We start from the raw sequence: 19,976 nt of genomic DNA on the forward strand, positions 1-19,976 counted from the left end.
CTTAGAGGATTGGTTTTACTCTTGCTGGTTGTCTGGGGGTCTGCCTTACACTTCCGACAAGCATCCACATTCATTCTTTATATCCCCCATTGTAATCCCCTACAGCAATCTAGATTATCTAACTGTTGCAGCTAGCGACTCGATAGTGAGAGCATACATCAAGCTAGAGGACCCCCTTGGAGCCTGCCTGAATACAAATGAAATGGAGAAGAAACCAGCCCATTTGTTTGCACTGATGCCATGTGATGTAATGTGATTACATCTTCCATTGAAAATCGCCAACAGCAATGCTGCTGTCACCTAATGTGGCAGTAAGCAGTCTCTTTTTCCTGGGTAGGTGGTAAAGCAAATTGATGGGTCCTCAGCCTCATCACTGTCTGCCATTATGACTTATGCGGAGTAGGGATAAGCATTTGTATTTGTATTTGGTTTATTTATAAAGCGCAACCAGGCCCAGGGGCATACTGGCGCGTGAGTTTTTTACAATGTTACAGAGAATACAGTTACAATATCAAGTAGTCGTCAAGAGTTGCAAATCGTTGTGGTTATAAGTAAATATATACAAAGGTAGTACAGTAAGCAAACATGTTACAATTGCGGCGGTGGACAGGGGTGAGATAGATAGTAATAATAATTACAGTAAATAAAGCAGTAAATACATGCTCTAGGGAGTTAAGCTGACAATCTGTCCAGGTCATGAAGCCACCGTTTGGTGTTGCGTTTAAATACGTTGAATGAGGTGACAGACCTGATTGGAACAAGTAGTGTGTTCCATAGCTTAGAGGCTTGTACAGGGAAACTAACTCCTCCCGAGTTGTGGAGTTTGAATCTTGGTATAGCCATAGTGTTAATTTGAGCTGTTCTAAGTGGTCTTGTAGATGTGTGTGGGGTAAGTTGGTTGGAGATGTAGGATGGTGCGATGTTCGCCCTAGCTTTGTGGGTAAGGGCGAGCACTTTAAGGGAAATTCTATGCTCTATTGGGAGCCAGTGTAGGTTACTTCTGGTCTCAGAGATATGAGACTTCTTAGGGATGTTGAGGGCTGCTCTAATGGCGTTATTTTGAGTTACTTGTAGTTTGTGTTGGTAGTGTTGTGCATTTATTGGTTGAGACCTGTAGGCAGGATTCCTCCAGTGAATGGCAGCCTACTCTCTAGCATGGTAAAATAAGGATATATTACTCGGGGGGGGGGGTAACTGGGAATTACTGAGATTTTGCAACATGGGAGCATTTTGGAGTACTGTTATTGCAAAGGGGGAGTATGCTGATATTTTATATACATGGATATGGAACATTATGGGAACATATTGGAATTGTAAAATTGGAAATATGTACTGGCGTAGTGTAAATTGGGACTATATTGGGATTATGCAAACCTGTACTGCACTGGGATTGTTAGTGTAGTATACTTGCAGTGTCAGAGTGGAATTATGAAATTGTTGATATGCTTGGCTTGTGCAAATTAAGTAGACCGGTGTTATCAAAGTGTGAGTGACTGGATTGTCATACTGGGAGTATACTGGGATTGTCAATTGGGGAGTATACTGAGATTGTATCAATGGAGAGTATACTGGGTTTGTCAAACTGGGATTATAGTGTGATGACAAACTGGAAAGTTACCAGCATTGTAATACTGTGTGCATCAAACTGGGAGTATAGCGGTATTGCCAATCTAAGAATATGCTTGGGATTTGCACACTGTATGGTATACCTCACTTCTTTCCGAATGGCAGCTTTCCCAAATGTATTTTCGCCAAATGCTGTGCTATTTATTTTACCACAGATGGTAAGTATGGATAAAGTATATGAAGAGGGTGTGAGGGGTGGAAGGTAGGGTTGCAGCGGGTCTCCCCCCAGCTTTCTGTGGTAAAATGAAGAGGTAAAAACAGTGACAAAAAAAGGCAAAGTTGCCATCCTGCAAAAACAAATCTGCAAAGCCTAATAGTTCCCACTGTATATATTCTGGATTGCTGCAAACTGGGAGCATACTATGTATGCCAAACAAGGAGTATACTGGAATTTGCAAACTGGGAATATACGTATGTCTTAAAATGCGAGTATATTGAAGTAGTTTAACAGGAAATAGGTAGGATCGCCACTGTGGCGCCTAGAATTCATTTACGTGATGCCCCGTGCCCATAGAGGGCTCCACCATTCCATTACCGCTGTGGGCAAGCTTGTTGTCTGGCACCCGCATGTGAGTATGCCGGGAGCACCCATCTTCACCACCACTGCCCAGGCTACCCCCACATTACACAGCGCTCCCCAGCGTGACTGTTGCTGGGCCCGCCCCCTGTCATGGCCGACCCGCTCTAAATCCCAGGGCTGCTGCTGGCAGACGCGACCCAGCTAAAAGGACTTCAGTGAGGCCTCCCGCTTTCGCTGCAATTATCGCCAGGCTGCTTCTGACATACACAGCCTGGGCAGGACTCCTTTCAGGGGTCACCCACACAGCTGTTAATGCGCCAGCTGCCTCTGGCATACGCAGTCCCTAATACAAAAGGGACTTTGGGGTCCCGCCCATATGGCCGCTGCCCTGCCTGCCCGTTCTAAAGGCCCAGGAGCACCCTGAAAGACCATCTGCAGCATAGTGGATGTTGAGACAACCCTGGCTAGGCTGTTTCTCAAGTAAGGATTTTGAATACATGTTTTGGTAATATGAAGTGCAGTTTATAAGGACTTTTTAAAAAATGTTAAAGGTATCTTTTTCGTTTTTTTAAATGCTGCTGCATAAGACTAATAGTTATAATATGCTCTAGTGTATAATCTGTTACCTCCTTTTTTATATAAAAATAGAAAACTGCTAATGTACTGGGGCTGAAGTCAAGATCTGGATGTATTCCAACCAATCACTAAAAGACTGTACACTAGCCAGTATTACTTTGTCCACCTTTCCTTGTGTTGTATATTTATTCTCTCCTAGTCTTTCTTCCTAAGGGTTTGGGAGACTCCTATACCTATTGCCTTTCCCAACCCAGTCCTTTTCCCCAGCGGCACACCCAGGGTGATCCAGGAACGCAGGTAAGTGGGGGGACTGCGGGGACAGGCCATGTGAATCTATGGTAGATCCAATGCTGGAGAAATCAATTTCCCCTGCTGCACTTGAGGACTGTGCAACTACCTAACCTAATAAACAGTGTGTCACCTAAAAAGAAAGGCCATACTCTCCAATTGTAAGTGTAGCAGAGCAGTCAGGCCTAAGTTCAGAGGGGGGGAGGCTAGCATTGAGGTACAATTTATCCCAAGGGCCACCACAAAGAAATATTCCACACTGGTATATTGAAAAATATGCACTTCTATGACAAGGGGACACATAAAATATCTATGTAAGGAAAAATAAGTAATCAAGGAAAATATTACACACAGCATAGCGTAGAGATAAAAACCATAAATAGCCAGTTAAGGCCTAACTCACTCTTTACCCTAAAATGGGAGTCCCATATCTGGTGGTAGACACTATGCGTAGAGACTTCCAGATGTAAGATAAGACTGGGTCCTTAAGATAAGAGTAGACGCTTGGACAATAACACCATCATAATTAGGATACAAGAATCCACACAGAATACACCCACAGGTTTCTGACCACACTCTAGGTAAGTATTACAGATAATACAAATGCACATAGGTAATGGTACCGGTGACCGTTAACCCTTACCGCCTTACTACGAGGTCCCTTTGCGGGTTGGAGACTTTAATGCCTGCTTTTTGCAGGCGTTAAAAAACAACCCGCAAAGGGACCAGGGAGCTAATTACGGTACCGCAATTTGCGGTGCCGTAATTAGCACCTTCCCCATTCCCATTATGCCCTATGGGGCAAAAATGAGAATGGGGAAGGGCAATGGGGGAAGGGGGAATTACCACCCCACCAACCCTGGAATAGGGCGGTAATTCCCCTTTCCACCAAGGCGGTGCCGGTATTTTACCGGCATGGACCAAGGTGCTAATAGCACCTTGGTCCACCGCCGTCCGTGTAATGAGGCCCATAGTCATTTCTCTGGCACTACAACCAGTACAAATCCCTCCACTGCTCCACTCCACCCCTATCAAATGTGCATGGTGGGTCCTTGCCATAGTGACGCAGCAAGTAATGTGCGCATGCCAGAGGATAGCTCCTATGGCAAAGTGCTGTCAGAGCCCCCACCTAGACCTATCTGCTGGCTCTGGCGCACTGGGTGTGGAAGTTCTGTCCACCACAGCCACACTGCAATCCAACATCAGACACTGACTAGATCGCCATCGGGAGCATTAGCCTCCCTCCTTTCGGGCACCAGCAAGAGAGGGCAATTAAGGCCAGTCAATAATGAGTTGAGTGAACATACTGGAAAACCACCCATAATATGGGGCTTATTAATAAAAGGAAATTATGTACAAAGAGGGCATTCGACAAACTGGCATTGATGTGGTAAGTTGGGGCATAAAGGAAACTGGTAATTATCTGGTTACTAAGCAAAAGATAATCTGATAACTGGGCAGTATGTAAACTGGTAATAATGTGCTAAATAGTTGGCTGGAAACTGGCAATAATGTCTTAAGCCGGCATAAGACAAAATAGCAAATTTCAGATACACATACATTAAAAAGATAGAGAATAATACTTATTTATCAAAACATTTGCCAGTTTATGGTGGCATTGTAATCGTGATATTTTTGTCTAATCCTATAAAATGTTATAAACATTTTGAAAAACTATTGCCATTCTTTTTTCACAGATTTTCTAAAATTAAGGGGAGAAACAAATGTCAGGCTACTGTGATGAATCTAGCGATGTCACCACTATTTTCCCTGGGAGAGTCTCTCCCCATATGGCCAGGGAAGGGCAGCCACTACCGGACCCCAACCCTGTGTGGCTCACCGAGGGAGAAACATGTGGGGGGAGACAATCCTAAAGGGAGTAAAGTGGACTCGCTAGATGGAACTGTTGGAGGTTTTGTCTTTGGGCTATTAGCTAACTTGGTGGTATTTTAGTATCATGGTATACTTGCGGTAAATTGGCACTATGTTATTTTGGTGGTAAATTAGTGGTGAGCATAATCATAACACTGCCCTATATGATAAGACAAACCTTCCCCGTTTTATAACTCTGCCCTATACTAGGGTTGACTGTAGGCATCCACCCAGACTTAGCATATTTAGAAGGAACCCGGTAAGGTCACAAATGATGTCATAGACTGTGCATAGATTGCATATACCTTGTGCTAATGACTTATCTACATCATTAGCCTACGCCCTTGAAGGCCCCCATTCAGCCCCAGCATGCATGGCTGAATGCACTCATACAACACACCAGCTTTCGAGCTTATATATATATTTCCCTTTTGTTTCTTATTTTACTTCGGCGGTAAACACTTTTACCGCCATGATGTAATCTCCAAGGGGTCTCCTAGTTACCTTCCCCACTGAAATAGTGATCATTAGACACATGAAAAGGAGAAAAAAAAACAATAGACACCAACTTTGCTTCTGTTATTGCAGTTATAATTTTTTTAATCCAGCTATTTATAAAACAAGAAACAAAACATTACATTTCATGATACTACAGTTATGAGCTCTTACCAACAGATTGACACCACTGCGGTTATCTAAGAGACAAAATATAAACGTGCATTGCAAAAAAAAATTGTCAGTTCCCAGTGTGCGAAATAAAAAAACAATGTTGAAAATAATGACCTATTCTTGTCTAAACAGTCAGAGAGATAATTGGCAGTCGTCCAATGCTCTCCTCAATTCCACAAATACTTACATAATGACTTGAAGTAGCTGTGGCTTATCTACGCGACCCTTTCTTTACTCCTGCCTGTCTGCGAGGAAGCCTTTCCAAGCCCCGCACGATCACTGGCACTCCCGAGAAGTGGCCTTGGACTCTCAGGCATACTAGGACTGCAGCCTTTGAATCCTCTCGGCAGCCGGCAGCAAAGCAGAAGTACCCAGCAGAAGCACAGGAAAAGAAGAGCCCAGCTCTTCAGTTTACCCCCTATTTATTTAAGGTGCCTGTCAATCAAGACCAAAGCTGCCTCTTGTCTGACATGTCTCAGCAAATCGTAGGCTCCTGAGTCCACTGTCCAATCACTCACGAGAGCATGTATGTGTAGCAACTTATTTCCTGCACAGAAAAAGAAATTTCAGAACACAGAAAGACAACCATTCATTTTTTTACAGTGCATATTTCTCCTTTCCATGGAGCAAAAAGAGAGGAAAAAACAACAAGACAGAATGTCCATCTGTGTTCACTGACATTGCATTGCAATGTTAATCAGGAGGACTAATTAGTTACTGGGGTGTCATTTAATAGGGAAGTTAGTTGGTTAAGTGTATAATGCACTTTGAATCCACTGTCTTTCTGCAAACATTCTGCTTTGCCATTGAAGGCTTAATTCACTGTTACAATGACTCGATGTGGAATTTCACCTGCTTTCCATAATTTTCCATCTCTTTTCTGCATTTACACTAACCCCACTGAAATTGTTGTCCTGTGATTCCACTTACCCATTTAACTGGCTGTTTTTATGGCTGTTTTTATTGAAATCACTGTCATCTGCACTCATTTTGTTGGATGCTTTTAAAATAATTACTGCCATAGATCCCTACATATGCCCTCCTTTTCTGACAGCTACGACCGCCCGTGATGTCAATGCTGAAGAAACCATGTCAACTAAAATGCATGTATCACAGAATACCTCTCCAAATAATGGTTTTAAAAAAGCATAGTAATGAAAACAAAGTATGCCTCGTAAAGAATAAATGTCATCTCAATGTAAAGTAAAATGAAATAAACAAATCAAATGTGTACATCAGTTCACACGCATGTGCATATGTAACAGGATAAAGTCGTTGTACACTTCCGACTGAAGTGTTCCGGATTACACGTCCATTGAAGGTTCGTACTGCATAATACCATAGGTTTTTAACCATAGTCCCAGCATGTATGTATTTCATGGAGTAACCTTTTTTTTCAGTGTGTATGCACAAAAATAAAATAATAAAATAAAATAAAAATAAACAACTTCCATTGTGCCCAGTTTGAGTCCAAACTGGCAGAACACAGCACAGTAATATGCTCCATCAGCGACACATGAAAATAAACAAACTGAAGATGAACAAGACAAAATGAAGACCAATCATGTTCACTTTTTGATACCCAGAATCCTCATGACCACGCCTCTGGGGGTCCTGCCCATCAGTCTTTGCACCAATTTTCCACATGACAGCATCCCCAGCGAAATGTCTCTGGTCTGCCACTCCATGGAGTCTCCTTCACGGATGTCATCTTTTTTGGCACGTCAGGCTCTTTATCTTCATCCCCATACTTCGGTCCGGGGTCTCTGATCCCATCACCTCCGATCCCGTCGCCTCTGATCCCGTGTCCAGGAACTGTCCCTGCCGGGGTAATATGTTAGTTGTATCTAAAGTGAATAGAAAAGAAACAGGTTAAGTACATAGCATAAAACAATTTTCTATCCCTTTTTCACTACTTGGCTTGAAAAGAAACATGGCCAAAACACCATAGCACCCTGGATTTGCCACTTTGGATACCTGCAATTAAACACATAATATAAAGAAACAAGACAACATTTTACACTTTGCATCACTTTGCACCACAATAATTCCTAACCAAATACACACCCCTCCATAATATTTACATCTTAATTCCCCCTCATCATGTTTCTTTGTTTATTTGATATCCATGCAGAAAAACATTATTACACAGCATTATGATAGCTCAGTCTGATCACAGAGGGAGAACCATGTGGGGGATACAATCCTAATGGGAGTAAAGTGGAATCGCTAGATGGAACGCAGTATTCCTGGCAGTCAGAGGACCTTAAACCACTGTCCTATAATTATAAGAACAATCCCTCCCCTAATAGACTCATACATTATACCCCTCATACCATTCACCTAAAATGTACTGGGACGAAGAAGAGAAGAGTCACCTCAATAAAGATCACTTTCTCAGTACTGTGACAAGGAAGAAGAATAGAGGAATGATGATCACCCCTAAGGGAAACCACTGTCAGCAGTCTAGTCTCTTTCCAATAAATGAGACAATAAAAAAGCAAGGAGCAATAATGATCACTTCTAATTAGAACCACTATCAGCAGTCTAGTCTTTCCCCAAATCTGATTAGCCAGAGCAAATATAAAGCAAGGAAAGACTCGGATAGTGACAATGGAGCCCTCCCTGCACAGTCTATGTGGAAGGATAGACGCCACAAGAGAGAAGACGGGGATGCTTACCTGGAGGCAGTGGAATCCCTGACAGAGGCAAGGAGGAGAGATTGCCCCAGCAGAAGGAGAAGAAGCTGCCTAGCTGACCAGAACTTGGGCTCACAGTTTGCTGAACCTGCACAGACCCCAGGGGAGATGGGTCCAGCGGGGGGAGAGATGGGCAGCTGAGGAGGAAAGCTGGGGCTCACAGTCTCCTGGCTGGCAGGAGAGCTCATTTACTTACCCAGCTGGGGTGAGGCCCGTTAGAGTCTACTGAGGAAGGAAAAGAAGACAGCTGGCCATCTGAGGTGGAAAGCTGGTGCTCCAGTCTACTGAGTTAGCCAGATTGGCAGAAGAGTTTGTTTCCTTAACCTGCAGGCCTGAGGCCCATTAGAGTCTATTTAGAGAAGGAAAGTGAGAAGCAGGAGGAACAGAGAGAGCTGCAAACATGGGTCTGCGCGCCATTTGGTAACCCAGCTCAACACCATGCTTGGGAAAGACACCCTGAGGCAGACAGCAGAGAGGCCAACCCGACCTCACCAAGGCAAGGAGCAGGTACAAGCAGTTTATCGCCAGCGAGGGAAACACTGCGGGAACCATGCATTGAGGAGAGTGCACAGGGGCAAGACAGCGCTTAGTCGGGCTCACACTGAGACAATTCGACGAAGCAGATGGAGACGAGTCCACGCCAAAGGCAACCAGTAAGCCCAGGGAAAGTGAATGGGTACTGGGTGGCTAGTGCACCGATACCATTACTTAAAAATAGAACAAACTGAAAGAAATATACATGCGTGGAGGCTCATAACTAGTGAAAAACGCAAAATTCATGTAGGGGAAGACAAAACCTGTGAGATGCCAAAGAAGAAAAATATCCAGTTGGCCTTGTGAACTTTTGACAAGACAAGTGACAGTGTGGGGCAGGTTAGTGACCCCAGCCTGTCAAACATCAGGGGAAAGGAGTCATTTTCCCATGATACTACAAAGCGTTGAATGTTTTAGATATAAAACTCCTGGCAGTATACCAGGTGAAGACAAATGTATCTGTTGTATAAACTGTGAAAAGGAAAAGCCATTTATGATCTATAATGATGTGGCTCAAGAGAAAATCATGTCTTGGAGACCTTGAGTCATCGTTGTGACATATTAACAGAAGAAGTTAAAGAAAAACAGTGACATTGTAAACTGTGAACAAAAGTGTATAAAGAGAAGGAAAGATCCCTGGGGAGAAAGGTGTCTTTGAAACTAGAAGTAAAGAGAAAACATGGGGCGAAAGGAAGGGAGCAAGATCCTGAAGCTATGTGAAAACTCTAAGGGGAGAGAGGAAGTACTCTTGGAAACTTGGTGATTCTTTTGAAACTGGAGGTTAAATGCAAAGAACCTAAGGACGGTCTCCCAAGAACTGTGAACTTTTGTCCATGAGGAAAAACCTTTATGTTGGATTCTGAACTCTAATGATGAACATATACCATTTGTGAACACTTGAAGAAGTCTAAGACCATTACCCTTTTTACCTTAGTTATTTTAGAGTGTGAGTGCCAGAATAGGATTACGAAACAAGACTTACTTTTATTTGGACATCTGACATTGACAGAAGCATTAGTGTCTTTTGCAGTAGAGAAATTCCTCTGAGATTAGGGATAGTAAGGCATGTTTCCAACCACTTTTCTTTTAAATAAAAGTCTTTAGTCAAAACCATGTCAACTTGTGTCCGCGTTTCATTCCTGGCTCCTCACACTACATTTATTCTCTAAGCAAACTATGCACAGCAATCTTGTGAACGCGGCACACATAGTGTAAAGAAAGGCAGGAAGTACACATTGCGATCCTGTAGTGACTGCGGTACCCAGCGGTAGCAGCTGTGAGAAAGACAGATGTTTGAATGCAAAAGACTAGCATACGTCTCCTAGCAAAATTTGTTTCCTGACTGGATGGCCATCTTGGGCAACCATCTTAAAGTGTCTTAGTGGGTAGAAGTAAATGGATAAATGGCGCTTATTAGAAGACCAAATGATGGGTATGAAAAAAACATTGCTAGATAAAGCATTGCTAAAACAAAACAAAGAGGTTTAAAAAGTCTACAGAGTTGAATGTGTCATAGGTGTCTGTCTTGAAAAAACTTAAACGAGACTAGTCCATTGTTAATAGTCATTCAGACTGGTCCTGTCGGCTTGAAGTCTATAAATCCATTTTTGTTACAATTTTAAGAGGCGGGTCCCAGTGGTGTAGTTAGTGTAGTCGGGTTCTATGGCTTCAATAATGAGCCAATGTAGGTCATCTTCACTGTGCTCAAGGGTAGTGTCGTTTCTGACTAAAGGTGCTTGCAAATTCTCTGTCATAATACAGGACCGGTGTTCAAAGGCACAGACAGTGCATATTTGTGGTTCTCTCTAGCACAGAGCCCAGACTTTGCAGTTGTCAAAGGGTTTCGGCTCAAGGGCTTCTGTGGCTGGCAAGGTGGGGAGTTCTCCACACATATCTTCTGGTCGCCACAGAGGGATATTACCGAGTTTGGGAGGTGGTCCAGAGTCCAGGGGATCCTTCTCAAACCACCGGCTGGGTGGCACTAAATGTACTGGATGCAAAATCCCAGTCCCCTGTTGCTTGGCCCGTTGTTTAAAAGGATGAGGAGTGAGTCCAATTTGCCCCACTGTGACTGAAATGTTTTTTTTTTAAACAATGTTATACCTGCATGGTGAAATACGCTCCCAGCGTCCAAGTGGGCCCCTCTATGATACATAAGTGTCAGATGTGGCTACCCAACACTTTTGTATGAAAGGGGGGGTGGACAGGTGCATTATTTGTGCTGACTCATTTCTCGCCAACCAATGTGAGGCTCAACTTTGTGACGTCGCCTGCCCATACCTCAGAATCACACAAAAGAAAAGCGCCATTCACTGAGTGTAGTGAGCATGAGTCTGTACTGCCTTATGTATGTGTTCCATCCTGGTTGACAGTTATCGCTCTGTTTATATTTAGTATACGAGATGTCCTGAGTAAACTGGGGACATTCTTGATAGCAATGGCATGGTGCAAGATATGTGCTTGTGGTTCCTGTCACACTCATTCCCAATCCAACATGTTGGGACCCTTCCACGCTTTAATACACCATGATTTCAGTCCTATGTCATGAACAGAATAGAGAGCATTACCTGTTCAAGTGTGAAGCAGGAAATCCAAACTGTATTCCCTTCCTCCTACAGCCTATGAAAAGTGTTGCTTGCATCTGTGTTGAGAGTGTTACATTTGCTGCTTGTGAAACGAGTCTAAAGTATACAGCAATGGCGCTGTCGATTATCTCCCGTGGCATCAAAGGTATCTTCTGAGGGGATAATATTGAAAAGCAACGGAGGAGACCTGCAAAAGTCTCAAACCATCATAGACAATGCTGTGACACTAAGGTGAGAACTCGGACGGAACCTTATGCACTTCTGCTTCTCTCCCCGGGGCAGGTGGACACGGATGATGTCATCACCAAAGAAGAGCAGATCTACCTCCTAGAAGAAGCCAACACTAAGTGCCTGAAAGACATGAAAGCCAAACTGAACAGGATTCAAGGTAACATGTGGGATCCAAGCTTCCATATCAGCTTAAAGTAATATGTTTAAAAGCAGGTCGTGTAGCTCTGAATGCAAAGTGTGTTTAGGCAGTATCTGGATTGCTGTTGATTAAATATCTCCAGCAGTGCCTTCACAGTTATATATATCAGGGATTCCCATGAGAAAACCCTTGGCAAATCCCCCTCTATGGCGCATGGCACATGGTTTGTGTGTGATGGTTCTGGGACTCATTCTGAGTTCCTGGTATCCCGCTAGTAATTCCGGCAGGATACCGGGGATCTACCGTGCCATCTCCGCTGCCTGGTATTCTGGTATTTCTGGGATATTATGGGTGGCAGAGACGGGGTTGCCGGAATAACCTACACAGTTAGTAATGGTGCTGGTGATTCACGCATTTATCTGCCGGCAGGTCAGGCCTGCCGGTCGATCAGAGCCCCTGCCGGCAGACTTGGAGTTAGTCAGCACGGAAAGGTACCAAATGTGAGTTAACACCAAGCACTCCAAAGTGTATCTTAACTAGTTTGAATAGTTAGAGATTATATTTTTGTAGTTGTTATGTGAGGTCAAGGTGTGGGGGAGAAAGATAACAACCCTGGCATATAGGTTGCGGACCAAGTGAGAACAGAATAAGTTCCCTATTAGGGAACTTCCGTTCCCCTGCACACTGTCTAGGGCTATATAGGCAAGTATTTAAGGGTAAGTGATTCAATATTCATTCTGTTACCTGAATAAAAATTATTTAGACATTCAATTTCTAGAGTAGGATTTAGGCTTCACATAGTCTGATCATTAGGTAAAGTAACCATGACATTTTCATTTTTCACTAATATACAAAAGATCACAACTTATAACTTGATATTTGGTTGGTTCAGGATTTATTGTTCCAGACAAGTTGCTCAACGCGTTTTGAGAAAGGTTCTCTTCTTCGGGGGCTGTATTATGAATAATCAAACTTTAAATCTAGTAGAAAGAATACATTTAAACAATATTCTCTATTAGATGAGGGATACAAACTTAATAGTTTTACAACATTTTCAGACATTGTTGTTATAACACAAATTACACAAATTTCACTTAATTTTGACATCATCAAAGTTTGACCAACATTGTCATCACATTAGAAGAAAAAGGACCAGATGTTGGAGTCGTGCAAACTGTAGCCCTAGACAGTGTGTACGGCCCGGAAAGGTGCCATTATACGTTCTTACCGTAAGGAGGTCGTATGCCAAGGTCAGTGATTTAAAAGATTTTCAACATGGTGACCCTAGTATGTCAATTTTAATCCAGATTCGTGGAACATTTGTAGTGCCAGTTGGTAAATATAACAGGACTTCCTGACATTACAATCCATCTCCAAAACGTGCAATCTTGGAGTCCTCTTTAAAGAGTGAACTAAAGCTTCACCACTTCATTACCTTGTTGCCACAGAGACCAGATAAACGTTCTCAATATTCTCAATACCAATCCTCACCTCAACCTTCAATCAACTAAATCTTTGATTTCCACCCTGGTCCCCAGCCGTTCTGACTACTGCACCAGCCTTCTTCTCTTCTACTGATTAGCCCTCCTAAATAAAATCCTCAACTTTGCAACTCCCGCTCCCTAAAACCTCCCATGCTTCTCTGCTATACCGGCCACAGTCTCCACACTGGGTGTCTCTCTATGAATCACAGGACCCTGTGCTTAAGTCCATTCGTGGAATGCCCCCGTGCCTGGATGAGGCCTTCTCCTTCTACTCCCTTCCTTACACTCTTAGATCTCAAACCCTACTCACTCTGACTGTCCCAGGGCCCCGCCCACTGCGCTCTGCCTCCTGCTTCTGCTCCTTCACCCTGCTGCTACCCCACCACTGGTCCTCCCTGCCCCTGGATATACAACAAAAGGAACCACTCTCCCAGCCTTTAAAAATGCACTCATCTCCAGGCAAGGGGCACATGGAGCAAGCAGGGGAGTCGTCTCTCCCCCCAGCACCCACTCCTCTCCCTCGTGCCCCCCAAAGCCGTCTAACTGTACTCAATGAATTAATCTTAACAAGTAATGCACATAATCCATATTCTTCTGTGTCTGTAACGTCACCATCACATGTTCCCACCGACATATATTCCCCCACACCACCTGGCATCCACTCTACCCATGCATACACTGACACCTTAAAAAGAACCCTGCAAAGGAACTGCTCCGCCCAATGTCATTGTTCTCATTTACACTGTTCCAGTTCTAAGTGCTTGCTCTTTCATTTAATACATCTTTGGACCAGGCGATGCAGAGCAGTGGGCCTCTTCACTCCTACCACAAAGGGACGCATGGAAAGGGGAGGAGTGAGTAAGTATGAGTGAGTGAGTGGGTGATATGAGTGAGCGTGATGATCTGCATAGCACACACTGCAGAATTAAGTTCCTGTTATGCACAATTTGTGGACAACCATTCATAGATTTGCGTGCGTCTGCTGTCCTAGTACGAATGGAAGGATCACATGTATGGCAAGCGCCCGCACAAACGTGCCCCTCTGCAACCCCACCACGAAGCCCCTTTGTGGCTCTCCTTTGCATGGCTGTGCGTCTCTGTAGTACTAGACCTGGTTTTGTTTTTTTTAGATTTTTACATTTATATTGCGCATATCCAGAGGAACCATGCAAAAAAATTGCCTCAACGGCGCAGATCTTATGATGTTGGAGAGGCGGGACATTCAAAATCACAGTTCTTCAAACAGATACGTTTTCAACTTTTTTCGAAATTCAGAGAGGGATTCATTTTCCCTAAGATGAAATGGCAACAGGCTCGCGGACCTGCACAGGAAAAGCACCTATTACCCCAAGAGACAGATCCCGATGGTGGAACTACCAAAAGATGCTGTCCTGATGATCAGAGGCCGATCTGCATGGTAAGCAGCAATCTTTGTAGAAAGATAGCTAAGGGCAAGCCCATGAATACACTTGAAAACTAAGCAGAGAGTCTTAAACACGATCCTCTGCTGTACCGGTAGCCAGTGGAGATTCCTTCGAAACTGGGAAATAGCCGACCGTCTTGGTAGTGAGTATACAAGGACGACAGATGCATTTTGAACAACCTGCAACTGCTGTATTTGGCTCTTTGGGGTTCCAAGGAGCTAAGCAGAATGGAAAATAGAAGCACTTGGCAAAGCAGTGTCATTACACACTCAGGGGCGGAGCCAGCCTCAACATTTTGGGAGGCTGGATGGCAGTTTAGGAATCTGTTAGTGTGTGGGGTCATTCAACTCATTGTGCTATTGAACAACCGCCACCCGAGTCCAGGAGGCTACATAGCTATTTCACCTTCCTTTAGCCCATTAGATGCATCTTATACCCCAATCCACAGGCTATTTAGTTTCACAAGGAGATGCTAATCATTGGAGGCGTGAACCATACAAAGGCTAAGCCCAGCAGTTAAGCCTTTGGCTTTATAATGGAGGTCTATTGATATTGCCTGGGCAGGCTTTTGTGCTCTGGCTCTGTACGTTTGCTGCTGCTTCCATCACATGAATGATTTTTTAAACACAGTGCTTGTAATCAAAAAATGAAGTGCAGGTACTCACTGATATAGGTTTAAAAGGGCCCAGCTTCACCCTGGCCATATCCCAAAATAGCTCTTGTGTCCTACTGGGCTCATCACTCCATTTCTATTAATTTCCTTCTGTGCGCCTCTCTGTTGTATAGTTTACTCTTTGTGCCCCTTCTCTCTTAGCCTACCCCTCTATTGAACAGTTAGCTGCCCCTCTGTTTGTGGACCTTTCTGTTGTTTATATTGCTCTTTGAACCTTTGCAATTCCATCTTTATGCACCCACATTCCTACTCACTCCCCCTCCCAGACCTGTCTTGCTTCTTTTTCACTCTGTGTAAGTTCTTCATTTTTTCTAAGTGTGTAACTTGGCTTCCAACCTACTCATCCTAATGGGTTGTTCTGCTGATTTCCAATCAGAGAACATTTATTAGGCAGGGTTTTTACATGATGGTTGAACATGAGCCTATACTCGAAATACCTGTGAACAAGTCTGACGAGAACTAGCATCGATTCACTTTGCCCTTCAAACACTGACTTTCCAGAAAATGTCCCCATAGTAACCATTTTCCTTTTCAGAAAATGCTCTTGCTATGAAAGACCCACATTTTGAAATGTCTAATATTGCCCTACTTAAAATTCCCCTATATTCTGATTGCTTTTTATATGTGCCTGCCCAAGCTTTTGTTTGCTCAAACCCAAACCATCCTGTTAGTTGACATTATTGCCTGAAATTCACTGAACTTTTCTTGGTTATTTGGTAGTGAAACTCAATCCATGTTCGACCTTTTGGACTGTCATCAATCCGAACTGACCACCTCCTAATCCCAATTTAGCACTTTGATAAACAAGCTGAGTCTATTTCGCCTTCTGGTTCTTTGCACAAAAATGTTCCCACCCTAGTTACTCATGCGAGGGACTAGACCAATTTTCTGTTGATGTGATTGTCACAATGCTGTGCCAATGTGTTGTAAATCCCACAGGCTACTGTAAAATTCTGGCCCTCAAGACCAGACAAATCCTACTGCTTCATAAGAAACCAACACTGGACCCCGACGATCTCAGCAACTACCGCTCCAATATCCATCTTCCCTTTCTAGGCTACATCCTTGAGAAAGCAGTAGCCACACAACTCCTCCTATACATCGAAGCCAATCCCCTCCTTGAGTCCTACCAATCTGGCTTCAGTCCCAGATGCAGTACAGAAATGGCTACCATCAAGGTGAACGACAATGCCCTTGAAATCCTTGATGATGGCCATCCTTGCCTCCTAGTTCTCCTTGACCTCTCAGCAGCAATTGACACAGTAGACCACCAGACACTCACTAACAATTTATATCAGCACATGGGGATTAGCGAGATCATCCTAAACTGGTTCGAATCCCAACTTACGAACCACCAGCAGTTCATACAAATGGATTCTTCCAGGTCAGCAGCTCTAGCTATCACCTGTGGAGTCCCTCAAGGATTCATCCTGTCCCCTGTGATCTTCAATCTTTACATGGAACCTTTCGGAGCACTCCTCTCTCCACACAGCATCCACAGTTCCCAATACACAGATGACACACAGATCTACCTCTAGATATCCTCCATCAAAGACATCCACAGGCTCAAGGCCTCCTGGACATTGATCCAGTCCAGGATGTCCAGTGCTTTCCTGAAGCTCAACCCCTCCAAGAGTCAATTCCTACTGCTGACCAACAACACCAACACCCTGACATCTAGACCTGGCTCTCTGCTATGAACCTCAAGGGATTCATATCCAAGCTGGTCCCCTGGGCCAAATTCCTTGGGTTCAACATCGACAGACGGCTCACGTTCAAACAGCACATAGCAACAAAGAAAATCAAGTCCTTCATACCAGAAAACAACTTCAGATCCACTATCCAAGCATTGGTCCTCTCCCACCTGGATGGTGGCAATTCCCTGTTGAAAGGCCTTCTGGCACACACCCTGGCACCCCCGAAATGTGTCCTGCATGATGCAGCAAGGCTCATGAAAGAACTGTGCAAATTCTACCACATCACCCTGACCCTGATTGAACTGCACTGACTCCCACTACAAACCTGTATCACCTTCAAATCCTGTTGCATCATCTACAAGGCTGTCATCCTGAAGTCCCCAAGCTATCTCGCTGAGAAACTCAGCATCTCCAAAGGCCTGCAATCCACCAGAAGTAAGAAAATGTGCAGATTTGAATTACGACAGTGCAGGAAGGAAAGAAACAGAAGACAGGCCTTCTCTGTCTACGCTCCAAGACTTTGGAACCTCCTCCCCGTCAACATCAGATTTGCCCCATTATTTCTACAGTTCAGGAAAGAGCTCCAGAGCTTCCTCTTCAAGGAATGGCTCCTCCTTAACACTTAGGTCCACACACCCTGCACTCCCCACCTTACCTAAGACTCTGTGATATGCTCCCCACTGTCTTCTCCCATGCTGCCAATTGCCCACCCTCCCTGTGTTCTTACCCATATGATTGTAAAGTGCTCTGTTGCTCCCAAAGCAAAGTCCATTCTCAATACATACCCTAATTATAATAATGCACTACTTTGACTGCATTTGCAGAGGGGCCAGAGCTCAGGGCAGTAGCCCATGGTCCTGGTAGTACTGCTCTCTACTCCACTGGTCTTTGCTTCATCAAGATGTGAAACAATTCTGCCATTTTGAGCCCCATTCAATTTGAGGATACAGGATCGTAACGGCTGGTGGTGTCCAATGTAAACCCAAAGAGGTCTCCTGTCCCATGGCGGCAAGTACTCTTGGATTTGCCTACTTATACAATAGCTCTCAAAGCCCCTGCCTACCGGGTATTTATTCACCAGAAATTCATTGCATATAAATTGTTTGTGCATCACGTGCTATGTAGACCTGGCGGTGGGATAAGAACATTGAAAATGGAAGAGCAAGGATACGTAGGGACAGCTTTGGGCCATGATAGGTAACATTAATGAAGCCCTTTACTGGTACAGGGAAAGATGATGCAGTGAAGCAGGAAAGTAGAGCTACTCTGGTACAAAATAGGATGCAGCATGGCAATACTTCATACAGACATGATGTAATATAACCGCCCGACTCGTATTACCATTCTGCCTCCGTGACTCCCGGAAATACCAGGGCATTACGACCCTGGTGTCCCGGGAATTCCGGAGGCGGAATTCGGTAAATCCCCATTCCCATTGAGTCCCATAGGACTCAATCGGAATAGGGAAGTGGAAACACCGGCAGATCAGACCTGGCGGGAACATCACCTCCCGCCTGCAGGACTCGGGATCAGGCGGTCCGGAATTAACAGTGGTGGCGGGTTTACCGCCACTGTTAATTCCGGACCACCCGACCTGTAATGAGGCCCATTGTTTTGCTCATAAACATAAGAGGGCAGTGTTTTTTTGTAACATGCACTGTGTACTTCTCGTTACTACAGTAAACAAACCATCCGCATATCCACGCAGTACAAAGACACCTCTGCAGAAGCAACAGTGCATGAAACTGCCTTGCAACTGTTGTTTGGAGCTTGATGTGCTCGTGGCAGAGGATGTGCTCTTGCATGGGTGATGTACCTGGAAATGAGCAAAGCATTGCATTTGCCATTAACAAAAGAATAAGCACATTTGCAAAGAAACTTCCTTAGGTTACACGTGGAAGACCTGGTAAACTGGCCTCTCTTGAGCTGCAGCCCAGTTCTTTTGCCAACTTTTATGACACTGATTATCTGTCAACTGGGCAAAGAGTGCTGTAAAGATATAAGAGATCAGAAGGACATGAGCACGGCACTAGGGCTGAGCAGGAGGAGGGGGGCTTCTTGATGGTATGAAGGCTGATGGACTGGCACACCTCTCGAACGCAACCCAAATGGGGTCTTCAGCTGCCAGCAGGGTGTGGCAGGAACCCCCGCGGTGGCATTTAAACTTCTGTGTGGTACCCATCCTCATACCCAAAGGAGGAATAGAGTGCTAGGCCTGCCTCCTTGCAGCTGGGCTTCACACACCACCAGGTAATTCCCCAGGTCTGCTTCTTTAATGTCTTATCTTTTATTATTGGGCTGGGACAGGTGTTAATTGGAGAGTGCTAATGGCTCCTTTCCCTGGCAAGAATCATCTCACTGGGAAGGGGCCATTGGCATTCCAAAGCTCCCCATTCTGCCTAATCCCCACAGTAGATGCCTGCATCACGTAAGCGTAAGCCTGAAACAGTGTAATGCCTGCACACTTGCACATTGTATTCAGAAGGTGCTTCTATAAAACAACTCTGTGATGTGGTGACAAGTAGGGCAATGAACAGTGATGTCTGGTTTTGTTGTCTTGTGCAGGTAAAATATTTTCAAGGATAAGGGTGTTGTAAATGTTTGCCGACTCCTTGATTTTCGAGAAAAAGGCGTGTTTAAAATGAATGTTGAAAACAAGTAAATTGGGTGTTTTAAAAAATTGAGACGAGCATGGGTCTTACATAGCAGTAAGGGGGCGAGAGCTTATTGTTTTAAACAACAGAGGCCGCGGGACCTTTCACAGTGCTTTAAAATGGTCACGGACACTTATACATGGCAAGTTGAAAATGAACGCATTGCCCTAATCTGTAGAATAAATAAGCAAATACAGCACAGTCCGAGGTGAGAAATGTGTCAGGCTCTTGCCGTCTGCGTCATGGGCTGAGCGTCACAACAGAGTGATGCTTACTGTCTCACAGAGGGAGGGGTTCAATCTTCC

The 19,976-nt window shown here is 44.3% G+C and overlaps 1 protein-coding gene across 1 annotated transcript in view; it reads left to right on the plus strand.

Moving 5' to 3' along the window:
* Positions 1 to 19,976, plus strand: part of LOC138521346 (parathyroid hormone/parathyroid hormone-related peptide receptor-like) — a 280,555-nt gene that overhangs the window by 89,194 nt on the left and 171,385 nt on the right. The window contains exon 2 of the mRNA XM_069634105.1: positions 11,652 to 11,757. Coding sequence (XP_069490206.1) covers positions 11,652 to 11,757 — 106 coding nt within the window. The remainder of the gene's footprint in view (positions 1 to 11,651; positions 11,758 to 19,976) is intronic.

Source organism: Ambystoma mexicanum, chromosome 13 (assembly GCF_040938575.1).
Source record: "Ambystoma mexicanum isolate Mex_15411 chromosome 13, UKY_AmexF1_1, whole genome shotgun sequence".
NCBI classification, from domain to species: Eukaryota; Metazoa; Chordata; class Amphibia; order Caudata; family Ambystomatidae; genus Ambystoma; species Ambystoma mexicanum.